General features: G+C 39.6%; 1 protein-coding gene across 1 annotated transcript in view; it reads left to right on the forward strand.

Moving 5' to 3' along the window:
- prkci (protein kinase C, iota) overlaps positions 1-24399 on the forward strand; it is a 37650-nt gene that overhangs the window by 7446 nt on the left and 5805 nt on the right. The window contains exons 2-16 of the mRNA XM_037787681.1: positions 3959-4080; positions 8892-8981; positions 10661-10711; positions 12134-12219; positions 12633-12770; positions 12912-12966; positions 15394-15449; positions 16822-16998; positions 19304-19401; positions 19703-19789; positions 19902-20037; positions 20181-20268; positions 23283-23408; positions 23869-23948; positions 24217-24306. Of these exons, the coding sequence (XP_037643609.1) occupies positions 3959-4080; positions 8892-8981; positions 10661-10711; positions 12134-12219; positions 12633-12770; positions 12912-12966; positions 15394-15449; positions 16822-16998; positions 19304-19401; positions 19703-19789; positions 19902-20037; positions 20181-20268; positions 23283-23408; positions 23869-23948; positions 24217-24306 (1480 nt within the window). The remainder of the gene's footprint in view (positions 1-3958; positions 4081-8891; positions 8982-10660; positions 10712-12133; positions 12220-12632; positions 12771-12911; positions 12967-15393; positions 15450-16821; positions 16999-19303; positions 19402-19702; positions 19790-19901; positions 20038-20180; positions 20269-23282; positions 23409-23868; positions 23949-24216; positions 24307-24399) is intronic.

Genomic DNA, 24399 nt, shown 5'->3' on the forward strand with positions numbered 1-24399 from the left:
TCACCCTGACCTGGTGGTTGTTTTGGTAACTTCAGCATGTGAGTTTCTGTATTTGCTTGGGTGTTGTTTACGTTGCTTCAAACTCAAGTGTGTGTATTTGCTTCTGGATATCCGAGCACATGCACCTTGGGTGTGTGAAGGTGTTGCGGGGGGGCATACCCAGGCGTGGCAGCGGTGACAGAGAGATGGATGGTCCTAGGTGTTCATGGAAGCCCAGAGAGACACCCAGACTCTTCTTCCTGCTTGAGCGCTCACCAGTGACGAATGGCTTCATGCTGGGCAGATGGGGCTGCTGACTCCTACTCACGGCAGTTCAGACACTAGGGGCACAGGCCAGCACTCTCCTCCTCCTCCTCTTCCTACTCCTCCTCCTCGTCTTCCTCCTCCTCCTCCTCCTCCTCCCTTTTAATTTAGCTGTACTGCAGGACGGCACACAGCAGAGGAATGCCAGGTCTGTGTGGAATGCCGCTTCCTCCCAGTTACTCACCAGTGACGAGCTCCCAGTCTCTCACTGCAAAATCCTTCTGCCTTAGTCACTCTGAGGAATCGCACTGCTCTGTTTCCTTCTGAATGTTTGGCATATTCTGCTTGAAAAATGACTGAAATGAGTATCGATATAATTGCAGATTAATTTTCTGTTGATCACCTAATCAATTTATCGACAAATTGTTTAAACTTTACAACAAATCCTCACATCTGAGAAGTTGGGACCAGCAAATATTTGACCTTTTTGCTTGATTAAACAACTTATGATTATTAATCGATGATAGGGTTGTCAATCAATTTAAACGTTTAATCGTGATTTATCGCATCATTGTCCATAGTTAATCGCAAATTAATCGCACATTTTTTATCTGTTCAAAATGTACCTTAAAGGGAGATTTGTCAAGTATTAAATACTCTTATCAATGTGCAAATGTATGTATATATTTATTATTGGAAATCAGTTAACAACACAAAACCATGATAACTATTGTCCAGAAACCCTCTCAGGTACTGCATTTAACATAAAAAAATATGCTCAAATCATAACATGTGTCAATGCGTTAAAGAAATTAGTGGCATTAAAACGTATTTGCGTTAACACATTATTATCGCTTTAAACTTGACAGCCCTAATCGATTGATTTGGGTGACGTTATCAACGTTGTGGTTACATGTCATGCACCGTAACCATTCGGCTAGCAGGGCACTCCCTTCTAATATATTTTAATCACTTTCCTGTACCTGCTGTAGCCATTAGCTGAGCTTGTATCTGTGTCACAGAGGATGTTGTTTGAGGCACCTGAGACGTGGCTAAACTTTAACTACAGTGTAGACACAGTGTTTAATGAACACCCACAGCTCAGGTCCAGTTACACGTGACACCGTTATAGTTGCCTGCTGCCATTAATACACCGTCCACAGTCACAGTGTGGGAACCTTGTGTGTGTTCATACATACACTGTCTATCCTCAGCTGTTATCAGTGCTTTAGGAGGAAGTAGAGCTGCCATACTGGTCCTAGAGGAGAGTAGTTGCCAGTCCCCCCCCCCTCCTCACAAGCAGTGATTAACACCAGCAGGATGGAGGACGAGGGTGAGAAAAGAGAGGGAGGAAGGAGGAGGAGGCATCAGTCTGAGACTTACGTCAGTTTATTCTCACTCAGGCCGCTTTATTCATTCTTGATGTGTGATTTTCAATCAAGACAATTTAATACATGCTGTGCGGAAGCTGCGCTCTTTAGATGCTCAACGTTGATGTGAAACTGAAATATCAGCTGATGAATCACAGTCTGGTGTTATTTGTGTGTGTTTGCTCCTGGCAGCGACTGACCCTACAGTGACCTGACATACTCTCTGTGCTGTCCTTGGACTTGTACAGTAGATGTCCTTGAAAGTGGATGGTGTGTTGGAATTTTATCATCCTGCTGTAAAGCTCTCAAGTTGATGAAAAACTGGGTCCATCTTTGACGATGGCAGTAAAAGAAGTAAAAGGTCTGTGTCCTTGTGGGTCACTCCCTGGCTGGTGGGACGGCTTTTACAACCCCTCTTCACTTCCCTGTTTTACTCCACCTCCTTATCCTCTTGTTTTGGCCCATTCTGTCTCCCCACTCCTTCCTGAGCTCAGACTCCATGTCGCTTGTCGACCTGTAAAAGTGTAAAAGCGTACCATCTCCATCCCCCATCGTTCGGTTGTAACCACGCTGAGGCTGGCCAGAGGGCTGAAAGCATGTGACATCAATCCTAACGCCGCCATGAAATGACGAGGGACAGATGATCCCACCTACAGGCATAGATGCTCCCGGTCACCCACCACTAGTCAACGCTCCTTCTCCCACGTCTCACCATAATGTTTGAGTGTATGTGTGAACTGAAGAGGCAGAGGGTGATGCACTTGTTGATTAAGTGTTTTGACTGCTTTCCAGGAAGTGATGGAGTGCAGTGGTGGACAGTGAGCCTTAAGTGAAGCGGTCACAATACAACCACAACCACCATCGACTGGGATTCATTCTGCCCGAATGTGTGGCTCTCTCACTCTTTTTTCAGTCTTTGTCGCTCTTTATTTTGCTCTTTTTCTCACACCCACAATCATGCTGTACAGATGAATGCACACTTAAATGTGACAGACTGTCTGTGACTCAGACACCACAGCGTTTGGGGAAACTAACACTCTCTCACCTCCTTTTCTCTCTCCATGAAAAGTCTGGTGTTCTCCAGTTTTTCTTTGAATGCATCAGACAGAGGGAGTGTTTGAACCTAATGCCTAAAATAGGGCTGTCAAAGTTAACACGATAATAACGCGTTAAGGCAAATTTGTTTTAACGCCACTAATTTCTTTAACGCATTAACGGAACTTGTGATTTTTAGGTTGTAGCAGGCTCAGTTTTAAAGCTAGGTATCATATGAAACTAGAAAATCAAAGAAATCCATTGGTACCAACCATGTCATACTAGCTTGTTGTGAAGGAGGTTAAATAGCGCTCCAAACTTATACTAAATTTTGGTGAGAAAAAACTGTCCTGGCCATTTTGAAAGGGGTCCCTTGACCTCTGACATTCATATGTGAATGAAAATGGGTTCTATGAAAATGGGTTCTATGGGTACCCACGAGTCTCCCCGTTACAGACATGCCCACTTTATGATAATCACATGCAAATGACAAATCTCCCTTTAAGTCTCATTTTGAACAGATAAAAGATGTGTTATTAATTCGATAATAATGGTTAATTAATCGTGATTAAATATTCTAATCGATTGACAGCCCTAGTCTAAAGTTAGCAAACAGTGGATTCATATATTACCAAATATTCTCTGTTTTTTTGTGTTTTGTATAATTGTAAATTAATTTAAAGATGTCACCTTGGGGTCTCGGAAATTGTGATTTTTACTATTTTCTGACGGTTTGTATACAAATCCGTAATGAAAATATTTAACAGTTACAGCCCTAGCAATATTATCTAATTAGTGTGTTTGGGGGTTTGTGGAGTGTGTCTTTAATATTGGTTTCCTGTCAGTGGTAATATGTCAAATTCAAATTCACTACTTCAGATTAAAAAACAGATACCATTTTTGTTGAGTGAAATCACATTAAATTAGGGCTGCATCTAACGATTATTTTCATTGTCAATTAATCAGTTGATTATTTTTTCTCAATTAGTCGATTAGGTGTTTGCTCTATAAAATGTCAGAAAATGGTGAAAATATTGATCAGTGTTTCTCAAAGCCCAAGATGACGTTCCTAAATGTCCCTAAATGTGATCTGCTGATACCGAGTACCGATTTCATACCAGTGCTGTCATTTTTACAAATTGAAAATTGACGTACCTCTTTACATGTAACAAGGTCTGCTGTTGGTCTGATAAAGCGGTGATGAAACTGAGCCGTTGACTCGTTATGACTGAATGTACTGTAACTGATTCTCAACACGACGGATTGGTGCATCCTGAGTAAAATACTTGACTTATTTGTCGTCTCTGCAGGGACATCATGATCACTCATTTTGAGCCGTCCATCTCATACGAGGGTCTGTACGGGGAGGTGAAGGACATGTGCTCCATGGACAACGATCAGCTCTTCACCATGAAGTGGATCGACGAGGAAGGTACGCCCCCTCCTCACCCTCACCTCTCCATCCTTTACTGCTTCTCTCCATCTGTGCTTCAAGAGGAGACCAAATTCACCTTACAGGAGAAATGTGTTTACTAAATAAAAATGTGACATCATCAAGATTCAACAGATTCAGAGGCCACTAGCTGCATTTGACGGTACCATGTGTTGATATGAACACATAAGCACACACGCTTCCTTGTCACATGACTGTGAGACTCAGTCTTTTCTTGCCAGTCGAGTACAGCCCCCCACACACCATGATTCCATGTTGTCAGTCAGTTAGTCAGTCAGGCAGCAGTAACAGTGTCATAGGAAAGATGGAGCCGTCAGACCGCTCTGCTCAGGATAAGGTCAGCCTGCCCAAACTCATTAGACTCAGATCAGCTCCCACTGGTCGCCACCCACATACAATCACTGGAGTCATTAGACTGAGAGAGAAAAGCCGCTTGATGCTCATAATGAAGTACTCTAGCTGTCTCTGCTACGGCCCCATCCATGGGAACAACATGCACACGGCTCCGCAATGTGAACTCAAGTCATTATCACCATAATTAGAGAATGTGTTAATTAATACTTCTGTAACCCTGGTTTAAAAGTAACTAATACCACCAACAGGCCTGTGTTTCTTGTGATCTGCACTTACTGTATCTTATCTCTGTGTTTATTAAACGTTTAGTTATGATTAATGTAAACACAAACAACAACTTTTAATGAACATTTAAACTGTATGTGCCACAGGGAGACTAGTAGTAACAGTCATAGATCCAAAGTACAGCCCACCAATCGATTAATGATTAGTCAGTTGATATTATTATGATTATTTTTATAACCCATTAATTGTTTTATTCTTATCAAAAATGCCCAAATTTGACAAACACAAAACTAGTCTCAGCATCTCACCTATGAGGATTTGCTGCTTTTGTTTGTCTTATATGATAGTTTATTGAATATATTTTGGCTTTGGACTATTAATCAGATAAAACCAAGCAATTTGAAGACATGCCACCTTCAAACTGCTGTCCAAATTTGGCTTCAGGAAGTTGTGATGGCTGTATTTCACAATTTTCTGATATTTTATAGACTAAAACGATTAATTGAAAAAATAATTATAGATTAATAACTAATGAAAATAATTGTTAGCTGCTGATAGGGCTGCACAATTAATACAAAATTTAATCCAAATCGCAATACGACCTATTGCAATTTTCAGATTGCAGGAGGAGCAATATTTGTTAAATGTGAAATATGTCAAAATACCATTTTAAATTCTATATTGTTGTGTTACAGAGATGTCCTGACTCGCATCATATTCTACAGACTTAAGAAAACATCTTTGTTTAGTACAAATCCCTGCAAAAATCACACCATAATTATTTTAATGTTTCTCAATGAAAATAATGATGTAAAAATGATCATTCCCTCTAATATCGCAAATCATATTGCAACTGCAATATCAGTTAAAATAATTGCAATTATATATTTTTCCAAATCGATCAGCCCTACCTGCCGATATATTGGCAATTTTGGCTTATCACACATATATCGATGTTGGCATATGTGTTTGCCAATATAAAGCAGTAAATTGCAGTACAGAAGAGTGATTTTTATTTTTAAAAAATGTGCTTATTTGTGTAAATTAATATCAGTCAGTATATTGTTATCATATTTTTAAAACTTTAAATATGAATATTTTTTTAGCTGCCTCAAAAATCCTGAATCAGTCGGACTAATCAATCCAAAGCACCACCTGTAAGATGGTACTCATGACAAAAATATGCTTCCTTAGCGCAAATCAAATAATACCAGGAAATAAAAAAGAATCTTGTTGGCCGACTGCAAAGTGCATAACTCTATGTAGGGCAAAAAGTTTACTGAACTTACTGACGTGGGAACATTTAGATATCTAGATTAGTGAGTGATTCATCCATATCAGTACTTTTAATTTACTGTAAATAATTTGCCTCTGTTCCTGTTTTGTAGTTTCTCTTCCTGGACTCATGCACTTAATGACTCTTCCGGAAACCACAACTTTTCAGCAAAGATAAACCCAGACGTGTTGGTTGTCTCAGTCCACCCACTAGTCCACCCACCAGTCCACCCACTAGTTCTAGTTCTCTGTCATCCTCCAGCAGATTATATCTTTTTAAATGTACACTGTGTGTCATAGTTTCTGTTCTGGAGCTATTTATAAAGTCGGTGGTTTTTAGTTGTGAGTAGTTGGGTAGAGCACTAAGAATAGAATCGATGACCTCAGAGTCGGCTCACGCTGCCTCTTCGAGTGTGTCACGCGACTCTTATCTGTTAGTGATAAGGAAATAATTAGATCTGCGTCTGAGTGGTATTTTCATTATTGACTTAGATTGATCACTGTGCAAATAGGCCTGCACAACTAAAAAGAAACTATTTGAAATGGCAACATCAAGGGCCGCAGTTTGTTCTCACGCACGTTTTTTTCAATGCTTACTTAAGTTCATGTATTGCAATTCATATCATCACACCCATAACGGCTAGACATGTTTTTTTTTTTTTAAATGTCATGCTGCCCTACTGTATAACTCACCTTTTACACTCACAACCTTTTGCTCTGGAAATTACATTATGTGTACCACTTAATTCTCTACTTTGTGTTGTAGTTCTCTGCAATTAAAAGTAACCTGGACATTATGGATTTTCTGCAATTACCAGATCTCTTAAATATCATGCAAATGACAAACCTGGTTGCCCTTATCAGATTTCTAACATGTTTGCATGTGAAAGATAAAAACTTGATGAGACAAAATAAAAAAGGATGAGACCTGTCAAATGCGGAAAAGTGAGAAAATAGAATGTGCTTAAAGTGTGCACCAATACAAGCACCTAATGAGGAGCACTGAAAGGGCATGAATTGTTAGCTGTTCTCACAAAATTATATTTAAAACAAGATAAAAACTTGAGACGGGAAATATCTCAGTGTGGCAGCAGTGCAGAGGGATGAAAGGTACCTGTAGCAGTGTGTCTTACTTTTTTATTTTCAATTAATCGACCGATTATTTTTCTCAAATAGTGAAAAATATCCAAGGTGTGATGTCTTCAAATGTCTTATGCCCGACAGACCAGCAGCCCAAAACTCAAAGATATTTATTTTACTATCACATGACGAAGAAAAGCAACAAATCCTCACATTTGCGTAGCTGAAACTATCAAATGTTTTGCTTTTTTGCTTTAAAAATGACCATGAAACCTTTATAGGGATTATTAAAATAGTTGCAGATTAATTTTCTGTCGATCAACTAATCATTCAGTACTACTTGTATCTCAAATAATAGCTTTTAGTCCCTGGAACTACTCTTTAAGGAACTAAACGGTTGCTTCAGCACACTGTTGTCTGCGTTTCCACCGCAGTCTAAAGACCTGCGATGATTAGGCAAATGAATCCGCTGCTGGTGGTCGCAGCAGTAAACACACTCTGTAGCCTGCAGTTCAGTGTGTCCGCCTGTTTCATCTACAAAAAACCTGTTAGAAAAAAATAAACGTTTTGTCTCACTGCAACGACATTCACTGCTGCATAGTAGGCCTATTCACTGATTCACGTTGGATGTAATGAATTAAATGCACACAAGGAGAATGAAACTATGAGCATCTGTCTCCACAGTGAATCATCTGTTGAGTGTTTCAAGGTTATTTATTTGTGCTTTAGAATGTAACCGCCGTGAAACAATGAGAAAATAACCTTTCTTTCTCTCATTCACGGCACCGGTGCGATGTCTCCCTCTTCTAACATCGCAATCTCTCTCTCTCTTTTTCTCTCTGTCTTTTTTAAATGAGTCGGGAAGCCGACAACAGAGCCTAACTTTACTTTCAATGTTATCAAACAAAGACAAATGCTCTCCCCTCATCCTAAAATGGTCCTAAAAAATGTTTTCATACTTTATTTCGAAAGTTCAATACAGTAGTTACATAAACATGTTCAGATTTTCGTTACAAAAAATTCAGCAAATATATTTCACAATATAAAATTATACAACAAATAAAATGTAAGGAAAGGAAAAGATGAATAAAAAGAAAAAAAAACCCAAATGGAATGAATTTGAAATGTCTCAGTAATTAGAATTTTTGAGTTTTAAGTTTTCAATCGTAGTTAAATATGTTTTAAAATCAGTATCTTTAAAAGTATAAAAGGAGGTTATTCTTTTAAGCCATATCATTTTATAGATATAATATTTTGCTAAGATATTAATCAAATTAATTATGTAAATGTCATCTGCAAAAGTCAATAATATCTCAATCTTTGTTAGTATCATATCTTTTTCAATATAAAAATGATCCTAAATTAATACTAGAGTACTTCCATGTTTATGAATGAAGTGGTACACAAGTTGAAGATGTTGAAGCAGCGGCGCTGTGTGTGTTTCACCAATCTTCCTCCTTTTGAGTTCCTCAAAAGGTTCTTAGTTACAAGGGAAAGTGGCTAAAACGGAAATAAATAAATCAGTTTCCACCGCTGAACAGTGGGTTATTTGTAAAATTCAGACACATTTTCTGACTCGCACAGCAAGGAATAAACTTTCACTACAAAGCCTGACCTCACACTGTGCTGTCCGTCCAAATAAAAAAGGAAAATATTGCCTTCAAGCTGCAGTGTCGCATCTCACTAGTGTACAATCGTAGAGGAGAATTCAAGTAAATGTAGGTTTTAGAAAAACAAGGTTAGTTCAGAGGATGTAAAAACAGTCTCTGATTGCCGTCCTGCACCTGGTACTTCGCAGTAACCTGGTGTCTTTTTTTAATGTGGTGAATAACATCTCATCTCTCCTCCGCCGCCAGGTGACCCCTGCACCGTGTCGTCTCAGCTGGAGCTGGAAGAAGCTCTGCGTCTCTACGATGTCAACAAAGACTCGGAGCTCATTATCCACGGTGAGCCTCACTGCTTTTCACACAGGCTGTGTTTATAACAGAACACAAACAGTTTTAGGATTTAACTCACAGGATGTTCTCTTGTTCTGTACACAGTAAGATGTTGGTTCACACCAGGTGCTCAGTTAGTAAGAGAGCCAGATGAGACACCTGTTATCTTTTCTGCTCTACAAATAGTCCGCTCACCTCTCTGATGGGCTTTTTATGACCAGTCAAGTTTGGCAGCATTACTGTATTTTCCATTTTTGCTCATGGAGCTACAGCACACCAGAGCTCAGGCCAACACAGATCATCCAGGCATGTTTGGCAAGAAAACTTGACTGTTTAGTAGTTAACTGCCTGCCAGTACTAGTAATTAGTCTCTGCTGCTAATAATAGAAGTAATCATCATGATCAACATGTTTTCATGTAATTTAAAATCATTTCATTATAAAGTCAAATATAATTACTGTAAAACTTCAATTTAATCGCCGAGTTATTGTAAACATATGAAGTTACCCTGCAAGTTAGTCGTGCAGCGTAGGTTACAATGGTGGAAACTTGAGTTAAGTCCAAAGATAGCTCTCTTCGTTGTACATATCATTCTTTAAATAAATCATATGTAGACAGAAGACGTGCAAAATAGACATTTATATTTGGTTTACTTGGAGTCTGGAGCTGTTTGTTTGTCTGAAAATGATTTGAATGGGATCTTTTCTCTCCTCTTTTCCCGGCATTATGTCGGGCCACAAAAATGTAAATTACATATTTAGATTCGGTTCACCACCAATCTAAAAATCTCTGAGGTTATGCTGCTTGTTTTCAAGTTCTTTTCCTTTTCCTTTTTTTTTTTTTTTAAATTGTCTCTGTGCGTTTATATGTCTGATAAAATTTGAACATAGACGGCGAGATACTGCACACAGCGAAGAAACATCAAAACATACGGTTAATGCCGCACTGACCTGTGAAAATTACTTCCGCTGTTGACGTCTGTCTAAAGGCCCTTGAGCGCCTTCACATCCTCGTCTAAGCTTAGCCTTCTTGACAAATAGTTGTACAACTTCATGGGTCTAGAGGTCAGGGCTAACTCAGACGGGGGTTGGGCGGTGTGATATGGAACATTTGATTGACAGGCTCTGTGTGTGTAACCTGGGGGTAGAGGGGACGGGGGCGCTGTGTGGTTAATGTAAAGTTTTAATCAAATCAGAGGTGAGGGTTCAAGAGTACAGTGGGATGCCAGCGAGACGGCAGAGGATGAACGGAGGAGGAGGAGGGGTGGAAGACAGAGGAGAGGATGTGACGGTGCCGCGGGGGGTCGTCAGGTCTGCTCGTTAACGAGCTTGTCGGCTGGAGCCCACGCCTCGCCTCTGACTCACACTGCCCCCAGTCTGCCTCTCTTCCTCTCACACATATGCACACAAATGTTCTTTGCCGTCTTCTTAAAGATTGTGTCTTTTCCCACCTTACTGTATGTTGCACACACACAAACACGCTGCACCACCATAAGAACAACGTGAGTGAATTTCTTTGTGAATTGCTCGAGGCGACAGGTTTGCTACAGGTAACTGCAGTCATGATGAGAGGAAATGAAATGTACAGCAAACACAAACACCCTCACGTGAATGCTGTCAGACTCGCCTCCTTTAGATGAAATAGACTTTCTAAATGTAACTGTTTTTTGTTTTTGTTTTGCTTCCAAGTGTTCCCATGTATACCAGAGAAACCTGGAATGCCGTGTCCGGGAGAAGACAGTGAGTTGAACCTTTTTCTTCTTTAGTTTTAACCTAGTATATCAGGAGGGGTCCCAAAGAAATCAATATTTAAATTTGGAGCGAATTATTTTACCCAGGATAATTTAAAAAATGACTGGTTCAGACTTATGGGCTCAAATAAGGATCAATAAGACTTTTGAGTTTGTGGAACAATAATAATTTCAAAGCCTGTGTGGTTGTGTATCACCCTTTGTTAACCTTTAAAAAAATCTGCATGAGACATTTGATGGTGAGGTGAGAAAAAAAAAATGCTTTTTTCAAACATCTGACTACAGATTCAAAGCAGAAAACTGTTTGAAATTCGAAGTTCCCACACTGTATGTGACACTGAAGTTTACGCATGCACACACACACACACACACACACACACACACACACACACACACACACACACATTTTGGGAAACAAGACCAAAATCGTATTGATCCTCAGTTAAACCCATACAAACGTCATGTGTATACCATTCAAATCTATGCCATGTAAAAACTTGGATAATTAATTGGATGATAGTGATGATTCCAGCCTCCAAAAATCAACACTTAAATCTCACTGGCCTTAGTTTTGCTTAGCAGCACAATAATTAAATTATTTCCTAATATGGAAGAAAATTATAGTTCAAATGGAAAATGTAGGTTCCTTAGAGATCAAAGTGGTCTATTTTCTACACATTAATACACAAATGCATACACACAGGTAGAGCTGAACAATTTAAAAAAATGAAAATGATTCTAGTGTGATTTTGCTGGGATTTGTGCCAAACAAAGATGTTTTCTTAAGTCTGTAGAACAGGGGTTCTCAACATTTGTAACTCGAGGCCCACTTCTGATTGTTAAAAAATTTCCGAGGACCACCTTCCCAAATAGATGACAAACTGGGCTATAAATGTGTTACGCAACTGTCAGGTGTAATGACCCACATAAATATTCAGCTTACCCTCACCCATCACTGCCATTATGAATCCAAAGTATTCAAGGTCATATTTCCTCACCGCACGCTTTGGAGCTTTTATTGGTGCAGGGTTGTCTCAAAGATCACTTTTTCATTTCAAAAACCGCTCCATTTTATGTCACTGCATCCGAGACATATGTCTGTAAAGGGGAGACGCAGGACTCAGCCCTCTGCCTGGGTGGCTAGGGCTCAGGAGGTATAGCTGGTCGTCCTTTAATCAAAAGGCTGGCGGTTTGATCCACAGCTCCTCCAGTCCGCGCGTCGAAGAGTCCTTGAGCGATGCACTAAACAAACAATGGAAAGGCCAGCGCCTTGCATGGCGGCTCCGCCACAAACCATCGGTGTATGATTGTGTGTGTGAATGGGTGAATTACAAGAAAATTGTAAAGCGCTTTGGTAGAAAGGTGCTATTTAAATGCAGTCCATTTACCATCCATTTTCCTCTTTTCACAGAGTCTATATATCGGCGTGGGGCCCGGCGCTGGAGGAAGCTTTACTATGCCAGTGGTCACGCCTTTCAAGCCAAGCGCTTCAACAGGGTGAGACATGACGCTGAATTTGAGGCCCTTCACTCGTGTGCTTTCTTGGCTTTAAATGTTTTCCTACTATATATTTCATCATGTGTATTTCACGTATTTTACATTATCATTGTTGAATTATTATAATGGGGGAAATGTCTGCTGTGTAACACGTAAAACCTAAACACAATACACACTTCAAAGCTTAGTTACTGTAGGTGTAATTAAAGGAGAAGGAGACATCCACTGCCCTGGGGTCATTTGTCTTTGTATTGATTGATGGAGAAAGAAGGATGGTGGTGACACAGAACGATTTGATTATAGACCAGAAGGGCTTCATGTTTCAGAAGCCGTCACAGCCTCTGTAGCGTCTCCTACAATATAAAGTGTGCTGTTTGTGATGATGATTTCTCTCCGTCTGCCCTCCTGCGCAGCGAGCCCACTGTGCCATCTGTACAGACCGTATCTGGGGTCTGGGAAGACAAGGCTACAAATGCATCAACTGCAAACTGCTGGTGCACAAGAAGTGCCATAAACTGGTCACAGTGGAGTGTGGCAGACCGATGATCCAGGTGAGGGCGGTGACGAACGTCACACTCATTAGCTTGATGGCGTAAAGTGTATCGTTACCATCCATGACTCATACGTACACTTTAAGATCGTATTCTGTTTGTCAATGCTGATTATACTTAATGACGAATGTTGTTGTCTAGGAACCAATCATGCCCGGCGCACCATCGAGTCAATTAGACCCAACTGAACAGCCAGGTAACACACTCACACGTACACACACTACTGAAAGTGCTTAAAAAACATTGAAAGCTCCTCCCTTGCACAAAATAAAATAGCCTTCTGCCATAAACTGCTCATCAAATTACAGGATTCTCTTAATTTATGCACTTCTGAAGCATCAGTGCATGTGTTTGCTTTTCCACCCAGGGTGGTTTAAATCTTTTTAATTTCACTCTCTCACTTCTGAATCTCTTTGCCAGTTGTTTGACTTAAATTGATTGAAATTCATTGCCTGCAGCTTTTGACCACTATTCTTAAACGATGGGGCCGCCGATATACTGTATATATATTGTTATTATCAACAAATCCCATAAAGAGACCACAACCAACAGTGGGTTAGTCCGTCTTCCAATACTCTCTGACTTACCCAGCTTGTGTGTGGCCACTAAGCCGCTTCAGTTGTTTGGAAGATGTAAATCTTTAAAAACAGATCACAAACATATTTTATTTAAAAAAAGTTGGCATCCTGAGGTCTGTACTATGAAGCAAGTTCACCATACACAGGATATCTTCTGGTTATCTGGCTCCATTAACTGCAATCACGCTACGTGGTCACAGATTGTTGGTTATCAACTCGGTAGCTCACATTAAAGATAAATATAAAAACAGAAATCAAAGCTGTAAGAAGCGATGGAAAGTGACAAAGTACATTTACTCAAATACTGTACTTGAGTACAATTTTCCGTGCACTGAGCTTTGATTGGTCAGTAGGCCGTGCATTTAAACGAGTTGATCTGTCAAACATAACCTGCGCCGGTTCAGGTTAGGTGGTCAGCATCAGTTACCATGGCGTTATACCCTGTTAAGAAGTGAAGACGTAACCCTGAAAACCCAGGGTTAAACCTGAAGTTACCTCGCTAACCCCAAATTCTGTTTCGTAGTACAGGTCTCTGCAGCGTTCCCCGTTCCAGCTGGGGACTTTTGTTGCATGTCATACCCTTCAATCTACCAATGTTTCCTGTCTATCGCCACTCTGTCAGCTATCAAATAAAGACAAAAAGTAGTTTTAAATGTTACACAAACAGGAATAAATAGTGTTTTTGTTTGGGACTCACTCATGTATTTACGACAGCAGGACGGTGTTTGTGGGATCAACTCAAAATAAACTACAGTGCCCATCATGTGTTCATCGTAATAAAGGAGCATGTAACGGTGTGGCTCACTGATGAGCTTTTAATGGTTTTTGGACAACAATGGAGTTGTTGGAACTGTAATGCTGAGGTATACAAGACATATCAGGCTTTGGATACACAGACAACACTTGTTAGTACAATCAATTTATTGTTAGTTTTCCTTTTTTAGTTTTTCATGGTAGAAATATAGAATATTACCAGATTTATCCTTAAAGATGATATAAACTAACCTCAGGAGATTGTTGACATCTGCATAGCAGCGACCATCCAGACTACAAGTTGGGTCAGCTGCATCTGAGGTTTACCTACAGCACCAGACTTAAGTCCAGTCAGGTGGTTGAGAGGCTGACTGGAATGAGAGGGCTTAAGATCGTTGTTGCTGTTGTTAGTAGTGAGCCAGTTGAAACTCATAGGCCACCTGGGAAGTTGAGGGATGCAGATATCTTTGTTTAAGCCTGTTTTGAAATGCGTCTATGTAGATTATTATGACTTAAAGCGAGGGTAGGCAGAAAGTTTTTGGCAAAATAATAACCTTTCAGCACATTGTAATTCAAGTGCTCTGAGAGAAAACTAGACTTCTGCACCTCCTCACGGCTCTGTTTTCAGGCTTAAAAATCTAGCCCATGACAGGGGACTTTGGCCAATCACAGGTCATTTCAGAGAGAGAGAGAGAGCGTTCCTATTGGCTGTTCATTCAACGGAGGCAGCTGTCAATCACTCGCAAACTCCGATCAAACGGTCAAACTAGGCAGCGCTGATCAAATATGAATCAACATTCTGTAACTGTAATGTCTATTTTTCACCTCAAATTTTGCAGAATATTGATTCATATTTGATCAGTGCTGCCTAGTTTGATCGGATTTCGCGAGTGATTGACAGCTGCTCAGAGACGGCAGGCTCCAGCTCGGCTCTGACTGCTTGTTTTCCTCCAGTCTGTGAAATCTTGCAGATGCCATTAGGAGCACCGGAGGACACAGAGGCACATGATTTAAATCATATTTGCTCCAATACTACACACTGCTGCTTTAAATGACCACACATACAAAATGAAGTTACATTATACTTAATATTTTAAATACTCTGTTGTATTGTTAAACAAAACTGTATTTGCTTTACTAACCAAGCAGAGAGAAACGACTGCAGGGCTGTGAACAAAGTGTGCGACTGTCTCTCACCTACTTTCTCTCCACTCATCTCTCCTTTATTTTTTTTTCTCTCCTGCCTCCCCCTCTCCTTCTGTCTGTCTGTCACCTCCTCCTCTCTCTCTCAGGCCCTCAGAATAAAGACTCCAGAGAAAGCTTGACTTACGATGGAGAAGAGAAAGAGGTGAGAGAGAAAATCTTTTCAAACACTGTTGATGTGTGACTCATAGTCTGTCAATCTGTCATGTTGTCTAGATGAATATGTGTGTGTGTGTGTATATTTAGAGTGAGAAATCAAGAGGGAGAGAAAGAATATAAATTACCTGTAATTGAAAGCTGCTTATTTTGCCACCGTGATCATTTGGGTGATCCTTCTTCCACCTGCTGTGCATGATGCTCATGCAGACATAGGCACCCTCGCAGTGCCGTGGGTATTGATTTCCTTTGGTGGAGCTAATAAAGTAACCTTTTATCACAGCTCTTAACACCCGAGGCTGATTAATGGCCAGTAGTGTAGTTTGGGGTTGGGGGAGGGGCGTCGGACAGAACAGGAGAGCTGAAGATGGATAAAAATGGATCGAGTTGGATACAGATAGACGGAGATTAAAGAGGGCAAGCCAAATGATCTTATCTACAGTTCCATGTCTGACTCTGGGGATGGGGGCTGTCACGTGAACGGGGGTTAGATGGATAGGTAGTGGAGACGGTTCACTACAGAACAGATTACAGGAGAGAGGGAAGATGGGTGAGGAAATGGTGAAGGTGGTAATCAGGTTTACACAGACGTAGGACTAATACAGCGAGCGCCTTATCTGATGGAGGCAACGTGATGGTATTTAATACAGACAAGAGTGTTTACAAAGATTCACTCTAAAGAAGTGGTGCAGTTAAAACTTAATTTACAAAACACCCAAAAGGAAATCACCCTCGTGCTCATACCAAATCACCAGCTCTGTCTATAGTTCATTGAAAAAACTATGTTGAGGAAGGCTGATCTGTTGACATGACAAGATGTCGCGGAGTTGACTTTGTGTTTATCACATTATGTTGATTACCGTTTGTTCAGTATTATTTGTCATATGTAGGTTAACAAGATAATCTTCACAAATTAACACTTTTATGGTTTTTAAAGTGTGAATGCAATCACCAGAAGTACAAAGCTAACGTTAGGTTATAAACGAACTACACCACGGTCGCGTGAACGTGAGTATACACAACGAGGCTGTAAAGGCGAATGAGTCGGCGTGATGATCATTTAGCCACTTGTTAAAGACACATAAAGGCTTCAAAATTCCCGAATGGGGTATTTATTGATGTATTTTATGTCGTAGAACAAAACATTAAAATCTCTTCAGCTTGTGTTAACCGCAGATCTTATTTCAGGCATCTAACTAAAAACCCATTGACTTCCAGGCGAGGGAACGGGAAGTGCTACAATGCAAACTCAATTCTGGGTTTTGGGACTCATTTCTGCAGCATTCTATGTATCTAATGTAATGTATGATGGTTTTTCCACACCTGCCCTCTCACTCTGTTAACTGCCCTCCCCCACTCAGGCGCGGAACAGTAGAGACACGGGGAAATCGCCTTCTAGCCTGGGCCTGGCAGACTTCGACCTGCTGAGGGTGATTGGCCGAGGCAGCTACGCCAAGGTGCTGCTGGTGCAGCTGAAGAAGACGGAGCGCATCTACGCCATGAAGGTGGTGAAGAAGGAGCTGGTCAATGACGATGAGGTAGACTACGCTGATGTATGACACACCATCACAACAGTTATGAAACAGAGAGTTGGTGGGTTTTGATTTAGGTGATATAGTTACTTTTATTGAGTTATAATTAGGGATGGGTTGATAGCCTGTTTCATTTTGGTTCCAGTTCCGCGGCCAAACGAATCCCTTATCGAATCTCTCGTTCGCAATCTCTCTTAGATATTCTCTTTTGCCCCTTTCTCACACTACAGGCGTCTACAAGGAAAAAAAAACTGGTGAGGTATACGAACATGTGCTAACTCAGTCACACGGTTGTTAACAAGACTGACTTACTGAACATGGCGGAAAACCTTAAACCATAACTTAAACCATTTATGTTTTATGACTTAACCGCTCAAAAGTGTGAACACACTTCACCAAAGTCGACGAAACAACAGTGAAATGCAATATTTGCAGGAGGGCACTCGCATGTCCCATGCTTAATGTTTTCCCTCGCAGCGAAAAGAAAAATCATGACGGTGTTAATGGATGTCGCAGAGCAGCGACTAAATATGTGGTGAAAGAGTGAACTGAAAACAGCACTGTTTTTAAATTCAAAATGATTCAGATTGATTAGAACACTACCAAACCCAATCAGACCTTTTTTTTTTACCACTTACTGTGAATGAGACATTTGCATTTTTTGTATCTTTACATGCAGTATTGAGGTGTGTTAAAGAGTGAATTTAGCATGAATTGGCTCAAAATCAAGAAAAAACATCAGCCCAGCGGTCTTCTCCAGTGCTGAGGTTTAAACACATCTCTCACAATAACAAACAAATTTATCAATTGAACTGCTGTTTCCACTGCTGCCAGTTTAGACAAATGAAAAGGGGACACAAGGGCGTTTCTAGAGATGCAACTAACAATTATTTTCAGCTTACATTAATCAATCCATTATTTATCAGTTGTTTTTTTCTTTTTTACTACAAAATGTTAGAAAATAGTGAAACGGTCGTCTTCAAATGTCTTGTTTTGTCCGACCAACAGTCCAAAATTCTAATATATTCAATTTACAATGATATAAAACAGAGAAAAGCAGCAAATCCTCATATTAGAGAGGCTGGAATCAGAGAATCATTGGTGTAAAAATAACTTTTACACAATTAATCAATTATGAAAATATTTGATGATGTCAATCAACATATCAATTAATCAACTAATCACTTCATTTTTAGGCATTTTATATAATCTTACTTATTTGTTAATAGTGAAAAAAGTGACTTAATGCAGAAACGATTTATCGATTAGTTGTCAACTATTAAAAGGAAAAAGTCAAAATTCGCTGATTCAGCTTCTTAAATGTGAATATTTTCTGGTTTCTTTACTCCTCTATGACAGTAAACTGCATACCTTTGAGTTGTGGACAAAACAAAACATTTGATGACGTCATCTTGGGCTTTGGGAAACACTGATTGACATTTTTCACCATTTTCTGACATTTTCTAGACCAAACAACTAATCGATTAATCGAGAAAATAATCAAAAGATTAATCGACAATGAAAATAATCGTTAGTTGCAGCCCTAATACATTATAACTTGTAATTCAGTTAGAACAGCCAACGTCTTTTTAAAGGTTTAAAGGTGAATATCCACTCAGGAAGGAAGAATGTACAATATCTCAAAAGCGTAACTGTCCCTTAAAGTCTGTCCAGTGTGACAATAACACAAGACCTCCATCTATGAGATGTGCCAAGGTTAGTTAATACTGAAGTCATCAGTCTTCTGTCACTGCAGTGTATAATTAAATCAATTAGTTCAATCAATGGGAGCTGTTATTCTTAGCACAACGAGGATTCGTCTCGTGATTGAACAGCCGCCTTGTGTATCCTGTCTGAAACACTTTGAGTTTCGTTGACAGACCTCTTCCAAGCCATCAGTCTTTCTAAGAAGGTGTAGATAAACCATCATGTCATCAGAAATTGATCTGGACGTACACATGTAGCAGCACAACCAGAGGCAATGGGAGTAGTTAGCCTTGATTAGACGCACTTAGCGTGATTGACAAACTGACAAGTGCCTTTCGATCAATGGTGAAGTGTTCTGCTGTCCCTGCCCTGTCAGCGCGAGCCTCATCCGTGTCCAGACATATTATCATCCAGCCATCGATAGAAACCTGCTTCTACTGGCTCAGCCCTTTATCCTGCCGCTGCTGCCCACCCTGGTCTCCATCTGTGCGGGATGGTCGATTAAGCACAGTGCTTATTCAGCTTTTATAAGTTCAAGGGTACCGTGTCAGAATCCTCTCTGATTTACACCCGGGGGGTGTGTCTTTGTGTGTTTCTCTTCCAGGACATCGACTGGGTCCAAACAGAAAAGCACGTTTTTGAGCAGGCGTCCAATCATCCCTTCCTGGTCGGCCTCCACTCCTGTTTCCAGACAGAAAGCAGGTGAGAACATCTCTCCTGTTTGAATCACACGGTTTCTTCTGCAGCCTGCAATAATCAGATTTTGATGTCTTTTAAGGGGACACACCCCAGGTGAATAGGGTAAACATTTTATCTAGTAGATATCCCCATGAAACTTCCCCAGTTGATTACTTACATTAAGACGATTGTTTTGTATTAAAAGTCTTATGAAAATGTATGTTTTGTAAATCTCTTCAAAGTTTGAAATTAAAAAAGTGATTTAAAAAGTGTGTTCATTACTGATAGTAAGAAGCTAATGGATAACATTTGCTTCTTTTCACAGACTCTTCTTTGTTATTGAATATGTGAATGGTGGAGATCTCATGTTCCACATGCAGAGACAAAGGAAACTCCCAGAAGAACACGCCAGGTACAGTCACACTTTTGGTCTCCCATCTCATTAAAAGGAACAAGATTTATGTCATTTTGTGTCTTTTTTTTATAGTCACATGTGATTTTGAATACACCTGAATCTCTTTCAGATTCTACTCAGCAGAGATCAGTCTGGCGCTCAACTACCTCCACGAGCGGGGAATCATCTACAGAGATCTGAAGCTGGACAACGTGCTGCTGGACTCCGAGGGACACATCAAACTTACAGACTACGGCATGTGCAAGGTGTGGATTGCAGTTGTATGAAAAATCGAGGCTTTAATAATGCCCCAATGCACTTTGGATAAAAGCAACTGCAAAGCTGCACAAGTGTCGGTTTACAGCCCTCTGAGATGATCCTGCCGCTGATTATCTTTTTGTTTTTGCAGGAGGGCTTGAGACCAGGCGATACAACGAGCACTTTCTGTGGTACCCCCAATTACATCGCCCCCGAAATACTCCGAGGAGAGGATTATGGTGAGAACACACAAGCACTTACTAGAAATGATATCCTTTTCTTTGCTGTGATACAATATAGGAGGCAGTATGCAGTAATATCTGGGATGTTGCTCTCAGTCGTGATTATAGATGCTACAGTACTGCAGACTACTTGACAAGTCTTCTTCAAATGAGTATACATGCTATAAAAACTAGGGCTGTCAATCAATTCAAATATTTAATTACGATTAATCACAAATGAATCGCACATTTTTTTCTGTTCAAAATGTACCAGAAAGTCAAATATTTAATGCGTATGTACGTATATATTTATTATTGGAAATCAATTACCAGTGTTATTTAACCTGCTTCGCGACAAGTATGACAGCTTTAAAACTGAGCCCGCTACAACCGCCAAAAGATTGAATAGCGGCCGGGCTAAATTGCAATTTGCGTTAAAGAAATAAATGACGTTAAAACAAATTTGCATTGACATGTTATTATCGCTTTAACTTTGAAAGCCCTAATAAAAAAAAAAAAAAATGTGAAAACTAAGAACTTACAACAACTCTGCAGCAGAAAAAATGAAAAATAAGAGCTTGAAATAAGCAAATAAGCACAAAAAGCAATAAAATATAAGCTTAAAAATTGCAAATACATTCGAAAAGGCAACAAAATAATCATGGAAGCAATTGCGATGTCTTCTGAACGAATGCTGCTCTATCTGAACTCATTATTTAGAGTATTGGTAAAAAAACAATGTGGGTACAGATGACTAACATGCATGAATCAGAAAAGTGTTCATGTGTATGAACAAAGGATAGGTGTAGTCTACATGAACAACTGAGTGCTGCGTGTAGAAATATCTATAAATACAACACAACAGAAATAGAAAAATATCTCCCTGGTTACCAAAAGAGGTATCATAGCAATAAGATCCACTGTTAAAGGATCATGTTGAATAGAACAAAGCCATTATTAATGTTATTAGTGACACCTGTGCTTGTCCTGCAATAACAAGTCAGGATGTCTGCTGTTAAAAAACTATAACATTCAGGCTGAACAATAAATTGTTCCAGCATCAAAATATGCATAATATGCATGTTCTATATCCCTGTTGGACGCACAGTAATAATTAGACCCACCACGGTACTCTATATAATCCATTTCACTTCTTAATAGAAAATGGAAACTTGCCAAGTTTGCTTTTATATGCAGACAAATGGTTTAGTTTATCTGATAAATAACGTAATTAAGCCTTATTTAATTACACATGTGCTACTGGTTCTGCATGTGCCCTGTCTGCACAGCCAGCGACCAATTATAATTACTTTGAGACTGGTTTATTAAGTGTGCACCAACAAAATAAAAGAGGCAAACCAAGAGGCTTGTTGATTTTCTTTAAAAGGTGAGGAGTTTTCTACATGTGCTATTGGTAGTGGGTTCCGATAGCTATTAGTTTTAGCGCTAGGTCTGTTTTTTCATTAAGCGCCGGGCTAACAAATCTATTATCAAACCTTTTATCTCTCCTCACTCTTTTTTTTACATTTCATATATTGTGATGCTCATCTTCTTTTCAGGTTGTAAAGATTAATTAAGCTGCCACTAAAAATTATACTGTTTCTATCTCAGCTGACAAAAGGTCATTAGACCAATTTGAGTTGTAGTTATTTTAGCCTTAAAGGGATAGTTTGGGTGTTATGAAGTGGGGTTGTATGAGGTACTTATCCATAGTCAGTGTATTACCTACAGTAGGTGACGGTCGCCTTGCTCCCAGTTTCGAAAAACAGACAGGAGTACCAACACGGGAGCAAAGCAACGTGCTGCTGTGGACGGGGGCAGCAGCAAAACGTATTTTAGCCACGTTAAAGACCCTGGATAAGTACCTCATACAACCCCACTTTAAACAATCTGAGCTATCCCTGGTTTTTAAGTTAAACTTATAAGATTCGATAAGTGGAGTCGATACTGGATTTGAATTGGATAAAATGCTATTGAACCCCATCCTTATGTGCTGTTCTGAATATTTTGATCTTAAAAATAGATGATGTGGATTAAAACAAGCAATATTTCTATCTTTCTATCTAAATGCTGCTTATATCTTGTGAAGTAATATAACAGCTTTGATTTATTACTGTGTGTATTTTAATATACTGTAGTTGAGCCCTAAATGGTTTGCTGTGAAAAACGTCTAACAGTAAAATATGAGATTTGTTGTCAAGGGGTGAAAGCATGCAAAAACACTTGCTTTCATAGTGGGAGTGGTTGCTATAGTAACCCTAAAATACTGGTGTGCTTTGTGCAGATAATTTAAAATATATGAGTTAATGGTAATGGTACTTTAACATGCACAATCATTGCTATAAAGATACTTTTATACCTGTTTTTTTTGCTCTATTAATGAGATTAAATGGCAGTTTTGGACACACGACTGACATTTCTTTTTGGGGTTAAAACATCTGCTCTATCTATGATCCCTTTTCTTTTTTTGTAATTAGTATTTTATTGAATTTTTATGAATAATAATAATAATAATATAATTCATTTTATTTTTATTTTAACATCATATTACATTAACAATATAAGTCACATTTTGGTCAACAAATCAAATGATTCCTATATGCATAATAACAACAACAACAACGACAATATAATATACAAATATTAAATAAATAAATATATACATATAAAATAAAACATATACAAAATAATAATATACAAAATTAAACAAAAAATAAAACGTATACACAAGAATACTATAACAAATAAGACATGTACAAAATAATAATATAAAAATGAAAACATACAAAACAATAATATGAAAAATTAAACATATACAAAATGATTTTATAAAAAATAAAACATAAAAAATAATAATATAGAAAATAAAACATAAAAAATAATGATAAAATAGAATCAAAATACAAACTATGTTCCCTTCTTGTCATAAATATGATTTATAACATCCAGTGTGTGTGTGTGTGTGTGTGTGTGTGTGTGTGTGTGTGTGTGTGTGTGTGTGTGTGTGTGTGTGTCTGTGTGTGTGTCTTCAGGGTTCAGTGTGGACTGGTGGGCGCTGGGCGTGCTGATGTTCGAGATGATGGCGGGCCGGTCGCCCTTCGACATCGTCGGGAGCTCTGACAACCCGGACCAGAACACAGAAGACTACCTCTTCCAAGGTAACACACACACACACACACACACACACACGCACACTGCTAACCGGAGGAAAAAACAGCTCAGTGGAAACATGTAACACCTTTATATTGACACCTTTCCAACGGCCACTTCTCCCAGTACCAGGCACATGCCATCTGTTATGGGGGAAATGTGTGAATGCATGCCGTCATTTCATTGAAAATACTGCCTCAAAATGTGTCAGTGTTTTCTTATAACTGCCAGAAAAGTGCTGGATTGATGGGAATTAAAATGTTACTGAAGTCATATTTCAAGACAGTTTTATCAAAAGCCATTGACACTTCAATGAAAGGCGTCTGTATATATGTTCAACATGAGTATACCCGACAGGATTGAACTCATAACTGCAGCGGTGTCAGTGCCATCTTCTGTCATTTTAGCCTCAAGAGACTGTCTGTCTCAACCCCCGTCCCTCCCCTCTTTTTCTCTCACCTCCTGCAGTAATATTGGAAAAACAGATCAGAATCCCCCGCTCGTTGTCAGTCAAAGCCGCCAGCGTCCTCAAGGGATTCCTCAACAAGGTAAGAAGGGGTCAAACGGGCCTGGATCAATCTTAAAACAGTGTTGACTCTTGCTGGCCCTGGAGGATGACATTATTATGGCGTTAGTGGGAGTCAACTGCCATCTTTCACTGTCTTGCATTCTTCTTCTTCTTTTCTGTGTCTCAATGTGGCTCTTGTATCTCATCCATAATCCCCTCACCGCAATCCTTTCTCACCCTCTCCACCTTTCTTGCTCCACCATCATCTCATACTGTCTCTCACCCTCCTTTCACCCTCACTCCCACAGGATCCCAAGGAGCGTCTAGGCTGCCACCCTCAGACAGGCTTTGCCGACATCATGGGGCATCCGTTCTTCCGAAACGTCGACTGGGACCTTGTGAGTCACTCACTTTTATTCTCTCTTTGTGTCTCTCTCTCTCCTCTACTTTTCTTCTGTTGCCTCATTCTACACCATTTCAATCATAATTTA

Source organism: Sebastes umbrosus, chromosome 12, assembly GCF_015220745.1.
Source record: "Sebastes umbrosus isolate fSebUmb1 chromosome 12, fSebUmb1.pri, whole genome shotgun sequence".
In the NCBI taxonomy this organism is placed as follows: Eukaryota; Metazoa; Chordata; class Actinopteri; order Perciformes; family Sebastidae; genus Sebastes; species Sebastes umbrosus.